Genomic DNA, 18,648 nt, shown 5'->3' with positions numbered 1-18,648 from the left:
TAGAAAAACAATTTAACCCTTAGCACTCATCCGTCAAGATTGTAACACCAGAAAACTTCATCAACTTCTACACTCATCCCTTTTTGGCCTCTGTGGCCAAAATATACACAGAAACAGATTGATCCCTAGCATGTTCTCATAAGAGGTCAAATGGATGGGATACGGTTGGAAGAATGAAGAAGGGGACCACATAAAATATTTTAACCAGAGGTAACCCTGTTGGTTGCTTAACTATATATAAACAAACCCCTAAGGTTGTTAAAAGCAGAACACATATACCCACAACAATAATAAGTATGATTTGAAACATTTTCCATAACCAATATATGACAACCAGTCCATTATACCAGAATCAGGATTAAGTTCACATGCAGGTGAATTGGACTTAGTTGCATTTGGATGTAATAAGCTAAAGATGAAATGTCGGTTCTTATATCAGGAATATAGGTGCAATATGAAGTTTCCATTACAGAACAGACTGAGATGCCAGTATCATATCATAGAGCCATGGTCCTAATAGCAGACATTTCATCCGACATTTGACTCAAAGCAGTATATGCGGCATTGGCAACAAACTGTATGGGAACTGGTGCACCCTTCTAGTCAATAGAAATGATCACTCTGTTTGCTCTTTTGCTTTTGTAATGTAGTGGCTGCGGCTCTAGAAAGTCAGAATGAACATTAACATGTAGAAAGAGAGAGGCCAAATAACAAGTGCCGCACCACCCCTTGGGTAACAACAGATATGCATATTTCCCACATACTAAATAAGTTCTGTTAAGAGCCACTGGAGCGGAAGACCAGGTAAACTCATACCATGCAAATTCATCAGAAGTTAGATGTCTGTTAAGTTTATCAAATATCTCATTCCGGTCTCCAGAAAAATTGAAGGCAACAGTCAAAAGGGAACAGTCAGTCCTGCCCTTTCCATGGAGAAATAGGGCACAGGGTAATTATTGTAGTCTGATGAATGCATAAAGTCCATAAAGACCCAATTTATCAAGGGGTAACTTTGTACATGCTCATGCTGAGAGCCAAGACCATGGCAAAACTAGGTAAAAGATCAAGGTTAGAATTAGTTCCTTGCCTTTATAATTCATGAGTTATAATACACAGGTTATAATTCACAAATTCACTGGTCCCCCTTTTTTGTTTCCTTAAACAATAACATTTATTACCATAGTCTAAAGATTTATGTATATTTGCATTAGCACAGTAATAGAGCAATATAACCAAATCTAGGAGGAAAAGGGCAAAAAGGTTTGCACAAACCACTTAAAACTACAGTATAAAAACGAGAATAAAGGAAATGGTTAATAAATAACCATGTACTTATCCTTTTATTATGACAACAGATTGAATTGTTCAGCTTATTTAAATGTTTCAGATTAACTATTACTTCAAACTAATAAAATTGTTATGATGTTAAAGCATGCCCTGTCCTGCTGTTAAGACCACAGGGCACACCCATTATGATTACATCTCAAAGTTTACTTGATTCATGGTCTGGATGACATCTCCCTCGCCCTGGGTCACCTCAGGAATGTCCATTCTCTTTCTTACCTCTCTTCTTGGGAGACAGCTATAACATGATGCTGGAACTTGATGACATTGCAATAAATGGAGGTTTGGTCTCTCTTCTAGTTAGTAATTGTGTTAAAGGTAAATCACCTTCTGGTAAAAGGCTTAAGTGTGTTCTCATGAGTTAACAATATGGCAATATTCTAACAATAATTGGTGAATTGATAGACCCTATAGGAGAGGGCAGTGTTTCTTGCACCAGTCAAACTAGTAATTTGTGTGGTATCTGGTCTAAAGTTTTGCTTTTGCTATAGGTACTCATTCATTAACAATTAGAATAGATGGCCATCCATCCATTATCCAACCCGCTATATCCTAACTACAGGGGGTCTGCTGGAGCCAATCCCAGCCAACACAGGGCACAAGGCAGGAAACAAACCCCGGGCAGTGTGCCAGCCCATCGCAGGGCATGCGCGCACACACACACACACACACACACACACCAAGCACACACTAGGGACAATTTAGAATCACCAATGCACCTAACCTTTATGTCTTTGGACTGTGGAAGGAAACCAGAGCACCTAGAGGCAACCCACTCCAACATGGGGAGAACATGAAAACTCCACACAGGGAGGACCCGGGAAGCGAACCTACTTGTCTCTTTGTAAATTTGCTTTTAATGATTAAAGTGAATTCTGAAGATAATAAGCATAATGTGTATGGTTCCATTCATTGTATCCATTCTGTTTAAAACAGATCCCTCAATAAAAAATGTTCCTCTATTGTTGTATCTAATTTGGCCATTGTTGTGGACTTCAGTCAACGGAAAATATATCCATTACAACAAGTAAATCATCATAATATAAATTAAAGTCAATCTTTATATACAGTATACCAAGGGAAAAAAACACAATGTTCAAACTATTGGCACGTAACCTTTACTGTTATTAAAATAACTCTGTAAACTAAAATTCATTTAAAATCAACCTAAATTTAAAATCAATCATTCCCCCTTAGAGGGAATGTAGAGCAAAAGGGTATCAGTAAGACCAGTCCCATTAATTTTACACGTTTATATGTCCCGAGACAGGAAAAACAAAAGAAAAGAGAAGGCAGAGTGGTTTGGAGGATACTAGTTAAATATTTTATATCACTTTTCTACATAAAGTCCCTTAATTATTTCAAAGGTCTCTTAGATCAGCAGAAATTCAGAATTCAGAAAGCATTTAATAAGGTGCCACATGAGAGGTTGGGCATCAAACTTAAAAAAGTGGGAGCTCAGGTTGATGTTTTTAGATGGGTGCAGAATTGGCTCAGACAAGGAAGCAGAGGGTGATGGTGCTAGGAACCTCATCAGAATTGGCTGATGTTAAGAGTGGTGTTCCACAGGGGTCAGTGCTAGGGTCACTGCTATTTTTAATATATATATATATTCATATTCCGGCCCTCACCCATAGGCCGCCAGGAGGAGCTCTCCCGAGAGCATGGACTGGTCCCGAATTCCAGCAGGGCCTCATGGACTATGTAGTTTTTATGCGCAGCCCTGCTAGATACCTTGGAGACCACTGGAAGTCGCTGCCGGGAGGCCAGTAGACTCATTTGTGCACTATGACCCAGAAGTTCGTCACATGAAGAGCGACGGGCTTCTGGGGTGAAGAAAAAGTACTATTTATCCTGACCCGGAAGTAATAAGGACTTGTGGACTGTTGGCCAGGAACACTTCCGGGTCAGGGAGTATAAAAGGACTGTGGGAGCTCCCAGACGGTGAGCTGAGCTGGGTGGTAGGTGGGCAACGCGTCTGGGAGTGGAGGATTGGTGGAGTACAAACCCAAGGAGGTTATGCTCAATCTTTATTACATACTGGTGAGGCCTCCTCTGGAGTACTGTGTGCAGTTTTGGTCTCCAGGCTACAAAAAGGACATAGCAGCGTTAGAAAATGTCCAGAGAAGAGTGACTAGGCTGATCTCAGGGGATGAATTATGAAGAAAGATTAAAAGAGCTGAGCCTTTTCAGTTTAAGCAAAAGAAGATTAAGAGGTGACATAATTGAAGTTCTGAAATTCTGAATGGAAAGAGTACAGTGGATTGAGGCTGTTATTTTAAAATGAGTTTATCAAGAACATGGGGACACAGTTGGAAATTTGTTAAGGGTAAATTTCACACAAACATTAGGATGTTTTTCTTTACCATAGAGAACTATAGACACTTGGAATAAGCTACCGAGTAGTGTTTTAAGCAGTAAGTCTTTAGAGACTTTCAAAACTAGATTTTTTAGTTTCAGACTTCTAGTTTTTAGAAGAATTAAATGGATAGGTTTGCTGAGCTTTTTTAGGCTGAATGGCCTGTTCTCGTCTAGATTGTTCTAATTTTCTAAAATTATCTTAGAATACACCTATTAATATCTCTAAACATTTAATGTTAAAGCTAAACAGTTTCTTTATACATATCCGAGCTATTTTTTTTTAAACTATTATTTTACTTAATTAAATCAACACATACATTTCTACCTTAGGCTTCAAAATTTTAACAAAGTGTCTATAATGTCTCATTAGAACATTAGATTATAGAAAATAAAACTAAACTTTCCATCAGCTATGTAATCATGCATACATTTACATTCTATTTTATTTCACAAATCACTAAATATTTTTATTTGAAATATCTTCATGGTAGTTAAGGCATCACAGTATTACATATTTAAAAGAGATGTTTCCGCTCTTTTGTCAGTCAATAAGAACATACTTCTAATATATAAAATGTATCTATGCGTAATAAAATTGATTTCTTCTACCCATAACTTCCTATTAAGGCTAGTTGTTTTGCACACTTTTTAATTATTATCTTCTGGGATTATCCTTGCAGTCTTTTCAGAGTATTGGTTCTGTAGAAAAAGCACAGTTTACCTTTTGTTGGTTAATCCCACTTTTGCACAGCATATCTTAGTATGGAACACTACCTGGACTGGAAGACCATGCTCATCACCAGCTTTCTAGATGTCCTAGAGAATATGACTACTTTTACTTTAAATTTAATTTAAAATTACTTAAGGACCCCTTCTTCCATTTGAGTCTGGTCAGTATTCAAAGGGAAAGTAGTAGACACATTTATATCAAATCTGGAGACTTTTTGTTGGTCTTAATCATATCATTTTCAGTTTGAACTCAAAATATGTACATTTATACATGCTTTTATCAATTACTTCATCTTTTCAAACAACAAAACATATTTTCACACATTGTCTTTAAATGACTCTGAGTATTTTATGCAATACTGTATGTGAAAGTTTAAGTGAATCTCAGAATATGTTTGATTAAACTGTGTTTAACACTTTTTAACTTACTCAAGTTTTTATTATTATCATTTAGCATCCATTATTTATCATGTTTAAATTAATTTCACTCTACACGGAAAATATACAATCTTGAATCTTTATTTCCTGAATAGTTCTTAAGTTACCTAATAACTCATGTTCATTATCTACACTTAATACACATTCTGCACTTCCCAAAACCATCACAATGTACTTGCCAACTCCTACATTAGTAAATGGCCCAAAAAAGAAAGATAGTGAAAACACTCTTAGTAGAAGACCCGCAGTACTGTTTCATTTGACTGAACAGACCACATTATTATTGGGTCATTATTATATAATAGAAAATTCTTCTGTTGAAATGTTTCTTTTCAGTTTTTTGGGAGTCGACCACTCTCTGCTTCACCAGTGTGGTATTGCACTCCTTGTTTCCTTATTCTACCTTTACTGGTCTACTTAAATATAGGCAAAAACACTTTCCATGGAGGTTGCAATAAAGATTTTAAATTAATTGAATTTCTTACGATGAATCTGGCCATTGTTTGCACATTAAAGGGTCAACGATACTACGCAAATTATCCTTTCTACATCGGTTTTCTGTCTTGGTATTATTGGGTTCTCCAGGTGAACTTGAAGTTTCAGGTTGTGAAAATCTACATTAGTGAAAGGTGGATTCGGAGATTGGAAGGATCTCATTCTGTTGTATGAACCAGGATAGCAAAGAGCACATAAATATTCAAGAAGGGTTTGACACATTTAGGTCAAACAACATTCTAAAAAAATCCATATTGCAGTTAAATGTAGTTCTGTGTCAAAAGTGAGTAATTATATTACTTTTTCTGAAACCTCTATACATACAGTATGTTTATGACCTGAAGTAATCAACATGCATGGTTTATGGAAATTCAGAAGGAGCTACAGTACATCCAGACACCAATACTTAGAGTTGACCATTGACAAACACAGGTTGGTGCTCAAAACCAAACTTAGTGAATAAAGACTCAATATTTCTTAATGTGATATTGGAGACACTTGCCTAAAAGCCTAATCATTTCTGTGGCAAATTTAGACCAATACGTTTTTTGATCTGTCATTAACATTTAGAAAATTATTCAAGATATACTTTTCCTATAAAACTTTGCTTTTCTTTTATTAAAATCCTGCTAAGAAAACCTGACAAATTTTCTACTCAGACATTTTTACTAACAGTGTGCTATAGGGCTAATTCTAAATCTTGCAAAGTAAACTTGACTCTGATACTGGAGTACAAATTGGTTTCACAGAATTGTTGTGTGTGTGTACATTAATACCAAAGATTGTAGGCTGAATTTTACAAGATGTGTGCCTACGTCTTTTGCTGTAATGAATGTAGGCTACCACTGTGCATTATCTTTAAGCTGTTTCAGCTACTTCATGTAAGTTGTTGTAGATTAACTGTTATATCCGTTACTGTCTGTATAAGATTTTTCTGAATATGTGCAATTCTTGCTGTTAATTTCCTAAGTAGAAAATTGTGTTCAGAAATTCTTAATCTTTAGATTTTGTAAGCATATTCATACTAAATGATAAACAGTGATTGACAAATATTTATGTTTTTTAATAATTTTATAAGAGTAGTTAAATTTACTATGGTTGAAAATTATGGAAGTCCTGCCCAATTGTTTCTCAGCAACCACAATTTGCAATTTTTGCCTTTACTTCTTAACTGTACTTTAATTTGTTTCACTTATTAAGTCTCTCCTATTTTCTTTCCCTTCTTAGCATTGTTGGGGTACCTTGGAGTGAATATGTAAACCCAATTGGTCATGTTACATTTGCTACTCTTTATTTAAAGTCTTCAAATCAAACCCCTTTTGGAATTATCAAATTGATGTGGTTTATATAGAGTCATTATTGTCTTGAGAACAGAATACACTGAATGATTGCTGCTGTCATAATCGGTTTGAGTTTCATGGTTTGTTTCAATTACGTTAGTATTTGCAGGACTTGTGTTGAAGTGACATTCGGCATCTATCAAGCATTGTAAGCATACTACCGGCTTCATCGATAACTTCCATCCAGCTTTTGAGAGTTGAAACATTCATAAACATCAAAGTGTCCACTACTCAAATCATCACCTGTGAATCTAAGATGTTTAAGAGGCATTGGCGGTTCTCCAAAGGTGTAAAATATTTGGCCATTTTGGTACACTTGAAAGCGACAACCAAACAATTCAGCAGCAGCCATCAACTCACCTGCAGAAGCATAGGTGAAGGGCTTAAGCATTTCACTCTTATAGTGCCCCTGTGTAGTATAATTATCTCCTGTACCATCATCAGTCCACACCTTGAACCTGTCCCAATCATTCAGTACATAAGACACAATGTTCCTCCGGATATCAAGATTGAGCCTGATATGGCCGTGCAATATGTAACACAGAGAATGGAAAAGGTAGGTGCCATCTCCGGGCATGGAAACCACTCAGTAAGTGACAGTTCTTTGATCGATGGTGATCACCTCGATAGACATGTTAATGGGGGTATGGTTGGAGCCGTAAAGGAAATGGGTACCTGAACAATGTAAAGTAAGTCTAAAATACCTAAACAATAACTATAATTGTAATAAACAAACAATAAAACAGTGGCGAAGCTGTGGATTAAATAAAAAGACTGCAGTTATCAGCAGGGAGACGTGAATACCGTGGCGAACCAAGGAAGGGAATAAAGAGACCGGAGCGAAGGATGGCCTTATATGGGCAGGCAGTCAATTACGTGGGGGGCGTGGGGATGGGGGATGCAATATAGGCAGGTAGTGAGGCCAGCTTTGTTATATGGGTTGGAGACAGTGGCAATGACCAGAAAGCAGGAGACAGAGCTGGAGGTGGCAGAGTTAAAGATGCTAAGATTTGTATTGGGTGTGATAAGACTATGGATGGATAAGACTAGAAACGAGTATATTAGAGGGTCATCTTAGGTTGGATGGTTTGGAGACAAAGTCGGAGAGGATAGGTAAGGATAGCTAAGGATAGAGCTGCCAGACAAGAGAAAAAGAGGAAGGCCTAAGAGAAGATTTATGGATGTGGTAAGACAGGACATGCAGGTGATGGGTGTAACAGAACAAGATGCAGAGTACAGGAAGAAATGGAAAAAGATAATCCACTGTGGTGACCCCTAACAGGAGCAACTAAAAGAAGAAGACTAGTAATAGTTACAGTATATAATAGTTATAAAATAATATGTAAAAAGCACATACTGTACAAATTCACATCAATTCCAGATGTCAATTTAATTATGTGGCTTTACACTTTTCTTTAACTTTTAACTTACTGCCTGAACATTTGCTTGCACTCCATTTCTCATTATCAGCCTGTCATTTATCAGATACCTGGATAATCTTATAATCTGTTCTGTTCCGATCTTTTGAAATGAAAACATTTTTATTGCCTTGCTGTGGAAAGTGCTATTTAAAATAATCAGATCTTTGGTAACTTCTCTTTGCAAGGGTCCTGGACCATAATCACAATGTTTCTAAAGCATGATAGTATCAATATGCAACCAGCTTTATATTATATAATTGTATATTTTGAGATAGAATGTTTAATATTTTAATTACTTATAATTATATTTGTGTTTTCAATTAATACTTACTATTTATTGAAAAAACTGAAATTGGAGGGAAGTCATTAGGGATTGTCACAGCAATATTTGACCTTGAAATAAACAGACAGACAAAAAGTTTTGATGAGATTATATTTATAATGCTACCAAATGTCTTTTACTTGTCCTTCTCACTTTCCACTGTGCTTCCATTATATAGAAAGTTGTTTTAATTTTAATTTGAAAGAATATCCGTTAAAGATTGCAATACTTCTGTGTAATGCTTACAGACACTGGTTGCTGGATTTATTAATGGACAAATCTCTGGTGATCAAAACATGCATCAGCACCTTTTCCACACTATAACACCTTAAGACAGTACTTATATTTCTACATTTTTAGCAACATGGTTCTTTTCATATCTGATTGTACAATTAATGGTAATAATTAGAATGATCACCAACAACCACAAGATGGCAAGTATTACTCAGGAAGCAAATCTAATACAATGGTGTAATGACAAAGGTTAAACTCAAAAGTCATCAAGACTTATAAACTCCAGAAAACAAAGAAATAGTTTCATATTAGTAAGAATTAATGGAGTAAGAATGCACACCTTTCTCACTTTCTCTCCTGCACTATATGCCTTACTTATTGCCATTTGAGAACCTTATGCTTACAGGACCTGTCCTTTTGCCATTAGTTGGGTTTATGATTAATTCCGGTGTTTTACAAAAATATTGTATTATTTGAAAGAAAACTGAAATAATATCCAGATACATGATTAGTCATTAGTTTTGATTAATTTGTGAACGTAATGCTAGTGGCAACTCTATTTATAGTCAACAGTTGTCATTACTAGATGGACAAGGCACTTTACAAAGCCCTCAATTAGTGCAGGGCAGTAGGGAACTCTTAATAAATTATTTGGAGACCTCCAAGTTGTTAGATGGCTGTGTCAAGCCCCGTCACATTATTGTTGCGCTCCTCCAGGCCTGTCTGGGGATTAGCTCTAAACTAGAACTTGAGGAATAACTGTAGCCACTTGGTGGAGCTATTTTTCAATGGTCCCAGGCCTTTTACTGTATAGATCACCTAGGATGCTGAAAGAAATGCATGAAGTTAACTTGGAATTAGTAAGGGTGCAGGGCTTCAAAGCCCTGTTGGTCAAAAGACCAGGAATCCTAGCTTTGATAAAAAGCTCAAATGGAGGAAGAAAGTGAAGGCTACAAGTGGAGGAGTGAATTTTTCTGAAGGTGAACAAGGAGATTTAAATGATATTTAATTAGTTCAACCAGCCATGAGAACCCTCTCACTTTAGAAGTGCTTTTAAGTAGAAATTATACCAATGTACATTGAAAGAGCAGTTAATGTCGAACCATTCATCTAGTTTTGCATTTGTTTTTCATTTTGGGTATAAATGATCTTGTTTCAAACCTAATTGATGTTTTTCACACTTAATGAACAATGTAATTGTAATATTTTGCTATAATATAGCTATTAGAAATAACGATTTTTTTTTTTTATTTTTTAGTCAGAGCAGAAAGAAATTTAAACATGAGTAGGGACTTACTGGTCCAATAACTTTTTTTCATTTTTCGTCAGGTAGGATGTTATACTGTTTCTTGACTGGAAGAATGTCAGTGTTTCACAGGAAAGGGTCAATGGCTTCAGACAAGAATAAGTCTCTTTTTCTCTCTCGTCAACATAGAGGCAAACTGATTGACTGGATATCAGGTAAGAATAACATTCTGTTTTCTCCTGTACTGAATTGTTTGTGAATATGCCAGTGTAAGAGATTTTATCATAGTCCAGCTGCTTGGCTCGCCATATGGCAGTCACTGCCTCACTTGGATGCACAAGCTGCACCACTACTTCCACTTGGCCGGGCCAAAACAATTTGAAGTCAATATGGTAAATGCCATTTTTAAGGTCCTTTAGAACTCCTGAAGCAGCAGCCTTATGTTCTGGAGATTGAATACGTGCCAAAATGAAGTCTCCCCCATAAGTCTTGAGATTTCCATTGTGATCACAAATTTCCACTTGGATTCGGATAGTCTCTCCGATGGTATAGTTTTGCTTTGGGTGCAGCAATGTGGCTCGGCTTTTCTTAGCATTGGATGTTTGATCAAACTCTGTATAATTCACTTGAGGTATATACTTTAGTAGTGCTTGGAGGATGTCTCCTTCAGTTTTTTCTGTAGATCTTGTTTTCTGCAGAAACCAAATATTAAAAATGAAAATATGTTTGGTACATTCATTTTCATAAACTTCTCTTTTAAAGTGGTTAAATAATTATTAGGTAGTATATAAAGATAATTATTTTATAATATGTACATATAATTTATATGTATACTGTACTAGCAGTGTTACCCACATCTCCTTCTAAATTCCATAAGAAAATGGGTGTTAGTAATATCGCTTAGTCAGTTATATCAAGGGAAAAAGGTGATCTGCTGTGGCAACCCCTAACGGGAGCAGCCAAAAGAAGAAGAAGTTATATCAGGAGTATTATGTAACTAACTAAGTGCTTTTCTGTATACAATACTTACAGATATTTTTTATGAAGGGCTAATATTATCTGGCAGGCAGTGTGCTGTATTGCTTAAGGCTTTGGACTTAAAATTTCAAACCCTGAGGTTTTGAATTAGTAGCAGTTTTTAATTAGCTTAAATCCTGTTACTGACACTGTGAGACCATGAGCAAATCACTTCACATGCTTGTGCTCCAATTAGAAAAAACAATCCAATTGTATCTCAGATGTTGCAAGCTGCCTTGGATAAAAGCATCAGTCAAATAATAATAATAATAATAATAATAGGGCAGCATGGTGGCGCAGTGGTATCACTGCTGCCTCGCAGTAAGAAGACCCGGGTCCTCCCTGCATGGAGTTTGCATGTTCTCCCTGTGTCTGCGTGGGTTTCATCTGAGTTCTCCGGTTTACTCCCACAGTCCAAAGACATGCAGGTTAGGTGCATTGGCAATCCTAAAATTGTCCCAGTGTGTGTGTCCCCTGCCTGGGATTTTTTCCTGCCTTGCACCCTGTTTTGACTGGGACTGGCTACAGCAGACCCCTGTGACCCTGTGTTAGACTATAGCGGGTTGGACACTGACTGACTAATAATAATAATAGTAATAATATGTCCCTGGAGTTGCTTACTTTTGAACTTGCTATGCCTAATTGTCCATGAGTAAAATATTCCTGCATTAGACCAATTCCTGTTTTTTTCTAGTTTTCCTAGTGACTTGATTTTGTTGATGCTCATTGCAAAACATACTTTTATGGGAAAGTGTATTCTTTTGAATTGAAATATTTATTCAGCTGTGTTCATTAAAAGTTGCAGCCACTCACCTTTTTACTGGAATCAAACTGATTCCAGCATGTATAGAAATGTGCTGACAGTATTCCATCCTTTGTGGCAGTAGGGGGCGCTAGTGCTCCCTTGAACCCTCAGGTATGACTCCAGACACCAGGTAAAAGTCCAAGACCTTTTATTGTTTTCTTCGGTGCACCAAGCACCTCCCACACAACTCATATATTTAATCTATTAAATGCAATACCACAACAATACTATAAACTACTCCTCCTCGCCCAGACACTTTGCTCCTCTCCCACCCAGAACAGCTTGTTGTCTGGAGCGAGGCACCGCCCTTTTATAGCCCCTGACCCGGAGGTGTTTCTGTCCCAACAGTCGACAGTTCCTTATTCCTTCCGGGTCAGGGCAATTAGTCCTTTACTTCAACCCGGGAGCACGACATTTCCCCCTGTCACGTGACCGTGACGTACTCCCAGGTCATACGGCATCACAGAGCCTATAAGCCCCCCCACAGCGACTCCTGGTGGTCCCCAAGGTATCCAGCAGGGTTGTGTATAAACACTACAAAGTCCATAAGGCCCTGCTGGACCTCGGGGCACAATCCTGCTGTCGGGAGAGCTCCTCCTGGCGGCCTGGGGGTGCGAACCGGCATGGGAAGCCGGCAGTCCTCCACACCTTATATACAGAAGTAATACATGGTGTCCCGCAGGACTCAGTACAGTTTTCACTTTACAGGTTTCCATTGGGAACTACCATTAGAAAACATAATGATAATTTAGTAAATTAGTAAATAAATAAAATATAAGTAATATGATATTTATAAACTTTTTCTGACCCTTCCCAATTCTGTTTCTCTTCTTTGAATTCTCATGTGGCACTTGGTTCCACTGCTCTACTGCCGAGTTGTTTACCTGCCTTCAGAAAATATGTCTCAGATAAAGCAGCACTGGAATCATTGAGTTGGCCGAGGTCTTCAGGACTGTCACTGTGTCTGGTTTGTCTAATTCTTTTTCTGAAATTTTGATTGTCATTAGTCATTATTTTTGTGTTCATGCTTCACAGTGCTCAAATACACCCCCTTACACACTCATCATTTATATGTTGGTCCTTAATGGCACTCAATAACCATACCAACTCATCATTTGTGGGACAGTGCTTCACAGTGCTCAATACCACACCGAAGGCAGTCTACAGATAACCAAAATGAGAACTGGTATGCAATTAAGAGTGTCAGTAGTCAACAGCAAAAAACAGCAGTTGCTAACCATTGAGCTTTGCATATTCATTGAGTTTCACTGAAATTTCTTTTTCTATTTTACAATGTGTTCATGTCTCTTTTTCCTGCAGCCTCTTTTTAAAAACACATATCAAGTGATTTTTTGTATAACATAACTAAATTTCAATTAAATCTGTCAAGGCAGTTTTGAGATTTTTGCAATTACAATTTTATGTAGGTAAGTGTATAATGCCACAGCTGTCACAAAATCTTCAATTATAAATAAAACCTGGTAGATAAAGAGTCATGAAGAACAAAGTATAAAGGTTTTTCTTATTTACATTGGAACTGTGTTCATGTTCAAGAAATATTCTTTAATCTTTAAAAAAAAAATTATTATAAAATTATAGTTTATTATAAAATTTTAGGTTACAACAAAAAAGACATGTAAAATACAAGTAAAGGAATAAAAAAGCTTAGTAAACATTGGGTTACAACATAAAACTTGTAAACTAGAAATAAAGAGATCTACAATATTCTCAAGCCAAATACAAATAAAAAATAACTGATTAACTTGCATTGGATAGGATATGATCCTGGTGATGGAACAAGCTACACTATTTAAACAAAAAAAACACCTACTAAGACAATAAGGACAGCATATGGTATGTTAGCTTTCTGTTGACAGCATTACCTCTTTATCTGTCTGTAGTTACATAAAAAAAACATCCATTTAATGGTTTAATCTGTAACATGTTTCATAAATAACAATGAAAAGATGATATCAGATTTGTGAAAAGCCAGTGGGTTCATGATTTTAAAAGGATTCCTGCTGCATACAATAACACAGGCTAAGTTTAGGTTTTCTGGATCTGTTAGTATTCTGCTAAATAGCCTACTATATACAAGAGTAAATCAATAAGTAAAGGTAATTTGAAAATTTTGTGGTACCCGCAATAGACAGATGCTGATAAACAAACAACATCTCCACGATGGCTTATGAGGAGCTGAAACACATGCAGTGCAGAGCGGCACTCTGCCATTAGTCTAGTTGAAGCAAAGGTCAAATGAATATGGGTGTTCCACTGCAGCATTGTACCATTGTTGAGCAACATGCTGTAAGCAGAATTTCTTTGGGCAGAATGAGTGAAACCTGATGCAATTCACCAAAGGACGTTGGCTCAGTAGGGAAATTAAACCAGCATGAAAAGTTTATGAATAGGTGGAAAAAGTTTAAAGTGGGAAGAGCAAGGGAAGGGCAAGTAACCAATGAAACTTGATCTCGTTGACCATCAACATTGCGCACACAAGCCCACATCAACATAGAGAATGCCTTCATCAAAAAAGAAAAATGTTGTCCACTGTTGTTGCACATTTGGATACTGAGCTATGGATCTCCACATTTCATAGTGCATGATGACTTGGAGTAGCGTAAAGTTTGCGAAAGATGTGTATCTCTATCCAGCAAGCGGCGCTAGCTCCCTGGTTGGAATAAGTTCTCTTGTAATTGCAGCGTGTTACATAAACTGAAACTATATAGATATAATATAAAAGGTGATACCCCTCCCTTAGTGACATGGTGGTAAGAAATCACATAGGAGAAATTACTAAGCTTTCTTTAAAGACGGTTTACATGGCATCACAGACAGGAAGCCATGAGAAGACCTTTCGCAAAATCTGCCATTTTCATCTCTGCATTGGAAGGATTTTCCGGATCGGATGACAGCATCTCCCATCCATTCGTCAGCTTCAAATGTGTGCCGGGCAATGCTCCAAGGTTTTATAGCCTTTCTCCATGTGCAGGCCCCCACTTAGGTAAATCATGCCCCCCACTTAGGTAAATCATTTCCAAACAAGGAAAAGAAGATCCAATGACATTTGCTGTCACACAAAAATAGTACAATGTCCATTTTCATAGTTGTTCTTTTCTTGTCTTCTAATGCTTGCCTAGCAGTTCTGAAGGATTAGCCCCTGTGTGCTAAATCTGGCATTGTGTTAGCTGTACATGTGAGAAGTAGGTATTTTTTTTGTACAGAGCACAGTGACAACTTAAACATATAAATGTATTACAGTATCCAAACATCTTACTGATCTGCACAAGCCAAACTGTTTTTACATTTTGATTTACCCTCATATTGAAATGTATGCTTAGGAAAAAAGTTGTAACTTATGAATTTTTAAAAAGCCCAGTGAATAAATTTCATATGCATAGAACTGTTCCCGGAATGAAATGCTTCTTTGTCAATGAGGAACCAAACAACCTAGTAAAGCGATATTGACAAACTATTGTAAGAGTGCAGACATGCTGAAAACTGCTTGAAAGACATAAGCCTAGGTGAGGCAATATACAAAAATGCATTTAATATTAGCTGTTCATTCTGTGAAAACAGAGAAATGCCCAAGTTTTATTTTGCTTTCTTTTAGCATTATTTTCATTCAGAAATATGGTAGCAATGATCATAAGTAGAAAAAAACAATTTAAAGCACAATTTAAAGATGCTTTTTTGCTGTGACAGGTCCTTCATACAACAAATCAAAAATTGGATTAACTCGATTTGTTTAGACAATTTAGTCATTTGCGATTGAGCTTCAGTCTCTGCAAGCATCACTGTAGTCAATGTATGGGTAAAATCAGCAGCTTGGCCACTAAATGAGTGGGTAACAGGAACCTAAGAAATCTAAATTTACTTCCTTAGCACCTAAGTGACAAATTCAAACCCATGACCAATACTCAGCACTTTGATACTGAGAATAAGTTTAACTTACTGATTGATAATGAAGTATCCATGTTGGCACATATGATATAATTTTACAGCAATCTGAGTGTTATGATTTTGTTTTGTTCTTATTTTTTTTCTCCTAAAAAACTTCTGCTTTTTAATAATCAAGCACGTGCAGAAGGAACTCCGAGTCCAGCTCAGGGCAGCGAAGAAGCAGTACAGGAGAAAGCTGGAGCAGAAATTGCAGAATAACAGGATGAAGGAAGTGTGGGATGGGATGAAGATCATCACTGGCTGCAGCTCGAAGCGGGGTGCCACCATCGAGAGAGAAGCGGAGAGAGCAAACCAAATTAACAACTTCTTTAACAGGTTTGACCACCCTAACCCACTCTCACCTCGGAGTACTTCATCCTCCAACCATTCTTCTGCTGATACCAGCATAGGTGAGACATCATCACCCACAATTACAGCAGCACAGGTGAGCAGAGAGCTGAGGAGACTTCGAGCTAGCAAAGCAGTGGGTCCAGATGGTGTATCGCCACGACTGCTGAAGGCCTGTGCGTTGGAACTGGGGAGTCCTCTACAGCGCATCTTCAACCTGAGTCTGGAACAAGGGAGAGTCCCGAGGCTTTGGAAAACATCTTGTATCACCCCAGTCCCTCTATTGTAGGAATAAAGCTGGACAGTTTAACATCTGTAGCAGAGTGACGGTCACTGAGCAAACTCCTGTCAATCATGAAGAATCCACTGCATCCACTTAACAGTGTCATCTCCAGGCAGAGGACTAGCTTCAGTGACAGACTTTTGTCACTGTCTTGCTCCACTGACAGACTGAGGAGATTGTTCCTCTCCCACACTATGCGACTCTTCAGTTCCACTCGGGGGAGTAAATGCTAACATTATACAAAGGTATTGTCTGTTTTTACATGCATATTTATTACTCTTCAATTTAATATTGTTTTTTGTATCAGTATACTGCTACTGGATTATGTGAATTTCCCCTTGGGATTAATAAAGTATTTCTCTATCTAATTCCTTATGAAGGCTTTGACTATAAGGATTCTCAATTTTGCCTAAAAAGTATTTAACGTTGTTGAAAATAGTTTGTGCCATTTTAATGCAATCTTGTTTTGTTATAGGTGCTGCCATTTTGTGAGTCCAATGCCATGACACAGCTTCAAGGTTGATAGGGGTGTGATCAGTCTCATTTTCTGGTCCTTCTGTTTCAAAAAATATTCTTTCTTCATTTGAGCGAGCATAGAAATTTGAACCTCGACAACGAGTGACCCTGAATTGTGATGTGTTTTTAGTGATGTTCACAATTTACAGGGTAAAGTAGAGGACCTACGTAGTCTAATGAACAATCTTGTGTCTGATATGTGTACCAATGTGTTTGGTATTCTCCTTTTGCTAGCAAAAGAGATAGAAACAATTAAAGGGAAATCGTGGGAAGTACAAACAATAAGAAGACATTGTTAAAAAAAAAAAAGAAAGAAATAGCGCATAGAATTCTGCTTTTTTTGAGACTTGGTGGGATAGGCCATAATACTCAGAATGTACTATTGATTCCCATATTAGTCAATGGAGAAGAAATATTGATAACAGATTCAGGAGCAACAGGCAGATAATTTCATTAATTCTGGCCTAGTCAAAATATTTAAAGAAAACAAATTCTCCCTGCAATATAAATCTAAAATCATGGCAATTGGAGAGTTGATCGATCCTGGTTTTCTTGATTTTAATCACTCTTCCTTTAAAGGTTCAAGTAGATGCTTTACATGTAGAAAAAGCTACGTTCTTCATTATTCATTCTCCCTTCTCTTGAATCTCGGGTGGGAGAGGACGTTGGCGTTGAATGTTCGCCACTTCTCCCTCTGAGTCTTAGTCGGAGTTTAATATTGCTAATTTACTATTTTATTTTTAGTTTTAGTAAATAAGTCTCGTACTTTTCCAAAAATTTTCCTGCTCTGTTTTATGTTTTGTCGTGGATTTTACGCATTTTTATCAAGTTTTTGTTGTCTATTCACCTGTTGCCTGGACATACTGTTTTATTGTTTGCTGTGGATTCTACGGATTTTTATCAAGTATTATCAAAATTTTGTTACCGTTTGTTGTGGATTTTGCGGCACTGTCTAGATGGCATCCTTTTCTCCCACTTCGGTTAGAATGGAGCTCAGCTATTGCAGTTTACAACTTCTCCGACTAAATCCTGTAACCACTCCTGGAATTAACATCCCCATCATTAAAGAACTTGGACTTCTTCACCGTCCTCATTACATTCATAGAGACTCTGGTTGGAAGTTCATTTTCTATAATCAGCAAAAGTGCTCTGCTACCAACAGTCCATCTTTTTGGTCACTTGTCGCACGTGTGATGCGCCATCAGAGCACCGTTGTTTCAACTACTATCAACATTAGAAGTATCGCAAGATCTCTGCACTCTAGCATGGGAAACACCCGAACCATTGTGAGAAATACCGCAAGATCCTTACATCCCCGGCTGGATTTATTTTGTGGAGTGGATTCCAAGCTGCGTGGAGTGGATTTTAATGTTTTGAGACCTGTACTGAGATTTACTCCACAATCACTGGTCAAATTTGAATTGTTTAATTCTCTGTCCATCAGCAATAAATCCATACTGACTGAAGAACACATCAGGGAGAAAGGAGTTGACTTCATGTGTCTGACGGAAACCTGGCACCAGTCAAGAGTCTTACTCTGCCTTAAATGAAGCGTGTCCATCTGGCTAAAGTTATTTGGAGGCAACTCGCAGCACTGGGCGCGGTGGTGGTCTAGCCATCATCTATCATCAAGTCCTGGGGGTGTCCCCTATTTCGTTACCTGTAATATCTTCCTGCTAGTGTATTGCATTTAAATGCAAGCCCCCTTTTCCCATGACTGTTCTTCTTATCTATCGACCTCCAAAACCCAACTCTGCTTTTATTCAGGAAATGACTGATCTTCTGACAACACTATGCGCCACCTCTG

The 18,648-nt window shown here is 37.4% G+C and overlaps 1 protein-coding gene across 1 annotated transcript in view; it reads right to left on the bottom strand.

Annotated features, from left to right (window-relative positions):
* The window catches only part of LOC120543053 (NXPE family member 4-like), a 177,267-nt gene that overhangs the window by 31,003 nt on the left and 127,616 nt on the right, over positions 1–18,648 (bottom strand). Inside the window, exons 4-5 of the mRNA XM_039775896.1 lie at positions 9,982–10,622; positions 8,460–8,521 (exon numbers count right to left, since the gene is read on the bottom strand). Of these exons, the coding sequence (XP_039631830.1) occupies positions 8,460–8,521; positions 9,982–10,622 (703 nt within the window). The remainder of the gene's footprint in view (positions 1–8,459; positions 8,522–9,981; positions 10,623–18,648) is intronic.

The sequence above is a fragment of the Polypterus senegalus genome, chromosome 13 (genome assembly GCF_016835505.1).
Source record: "Polypterus senegalus isolate Bchr_013 chromosome 13, ASM1683550v1, whole genome shotgun sequence".
Lineage (NCBI taxonomy): Eukaryota > Metazoa > Chordata > Cladistia > Polypteriformes > Polypteridae > Polypterus > Polypterus senegalus.
Note: the sequence above shows the minus strand (reverse complement) of the source record. Positions and strands in the feature narration are given on the sequence as shown.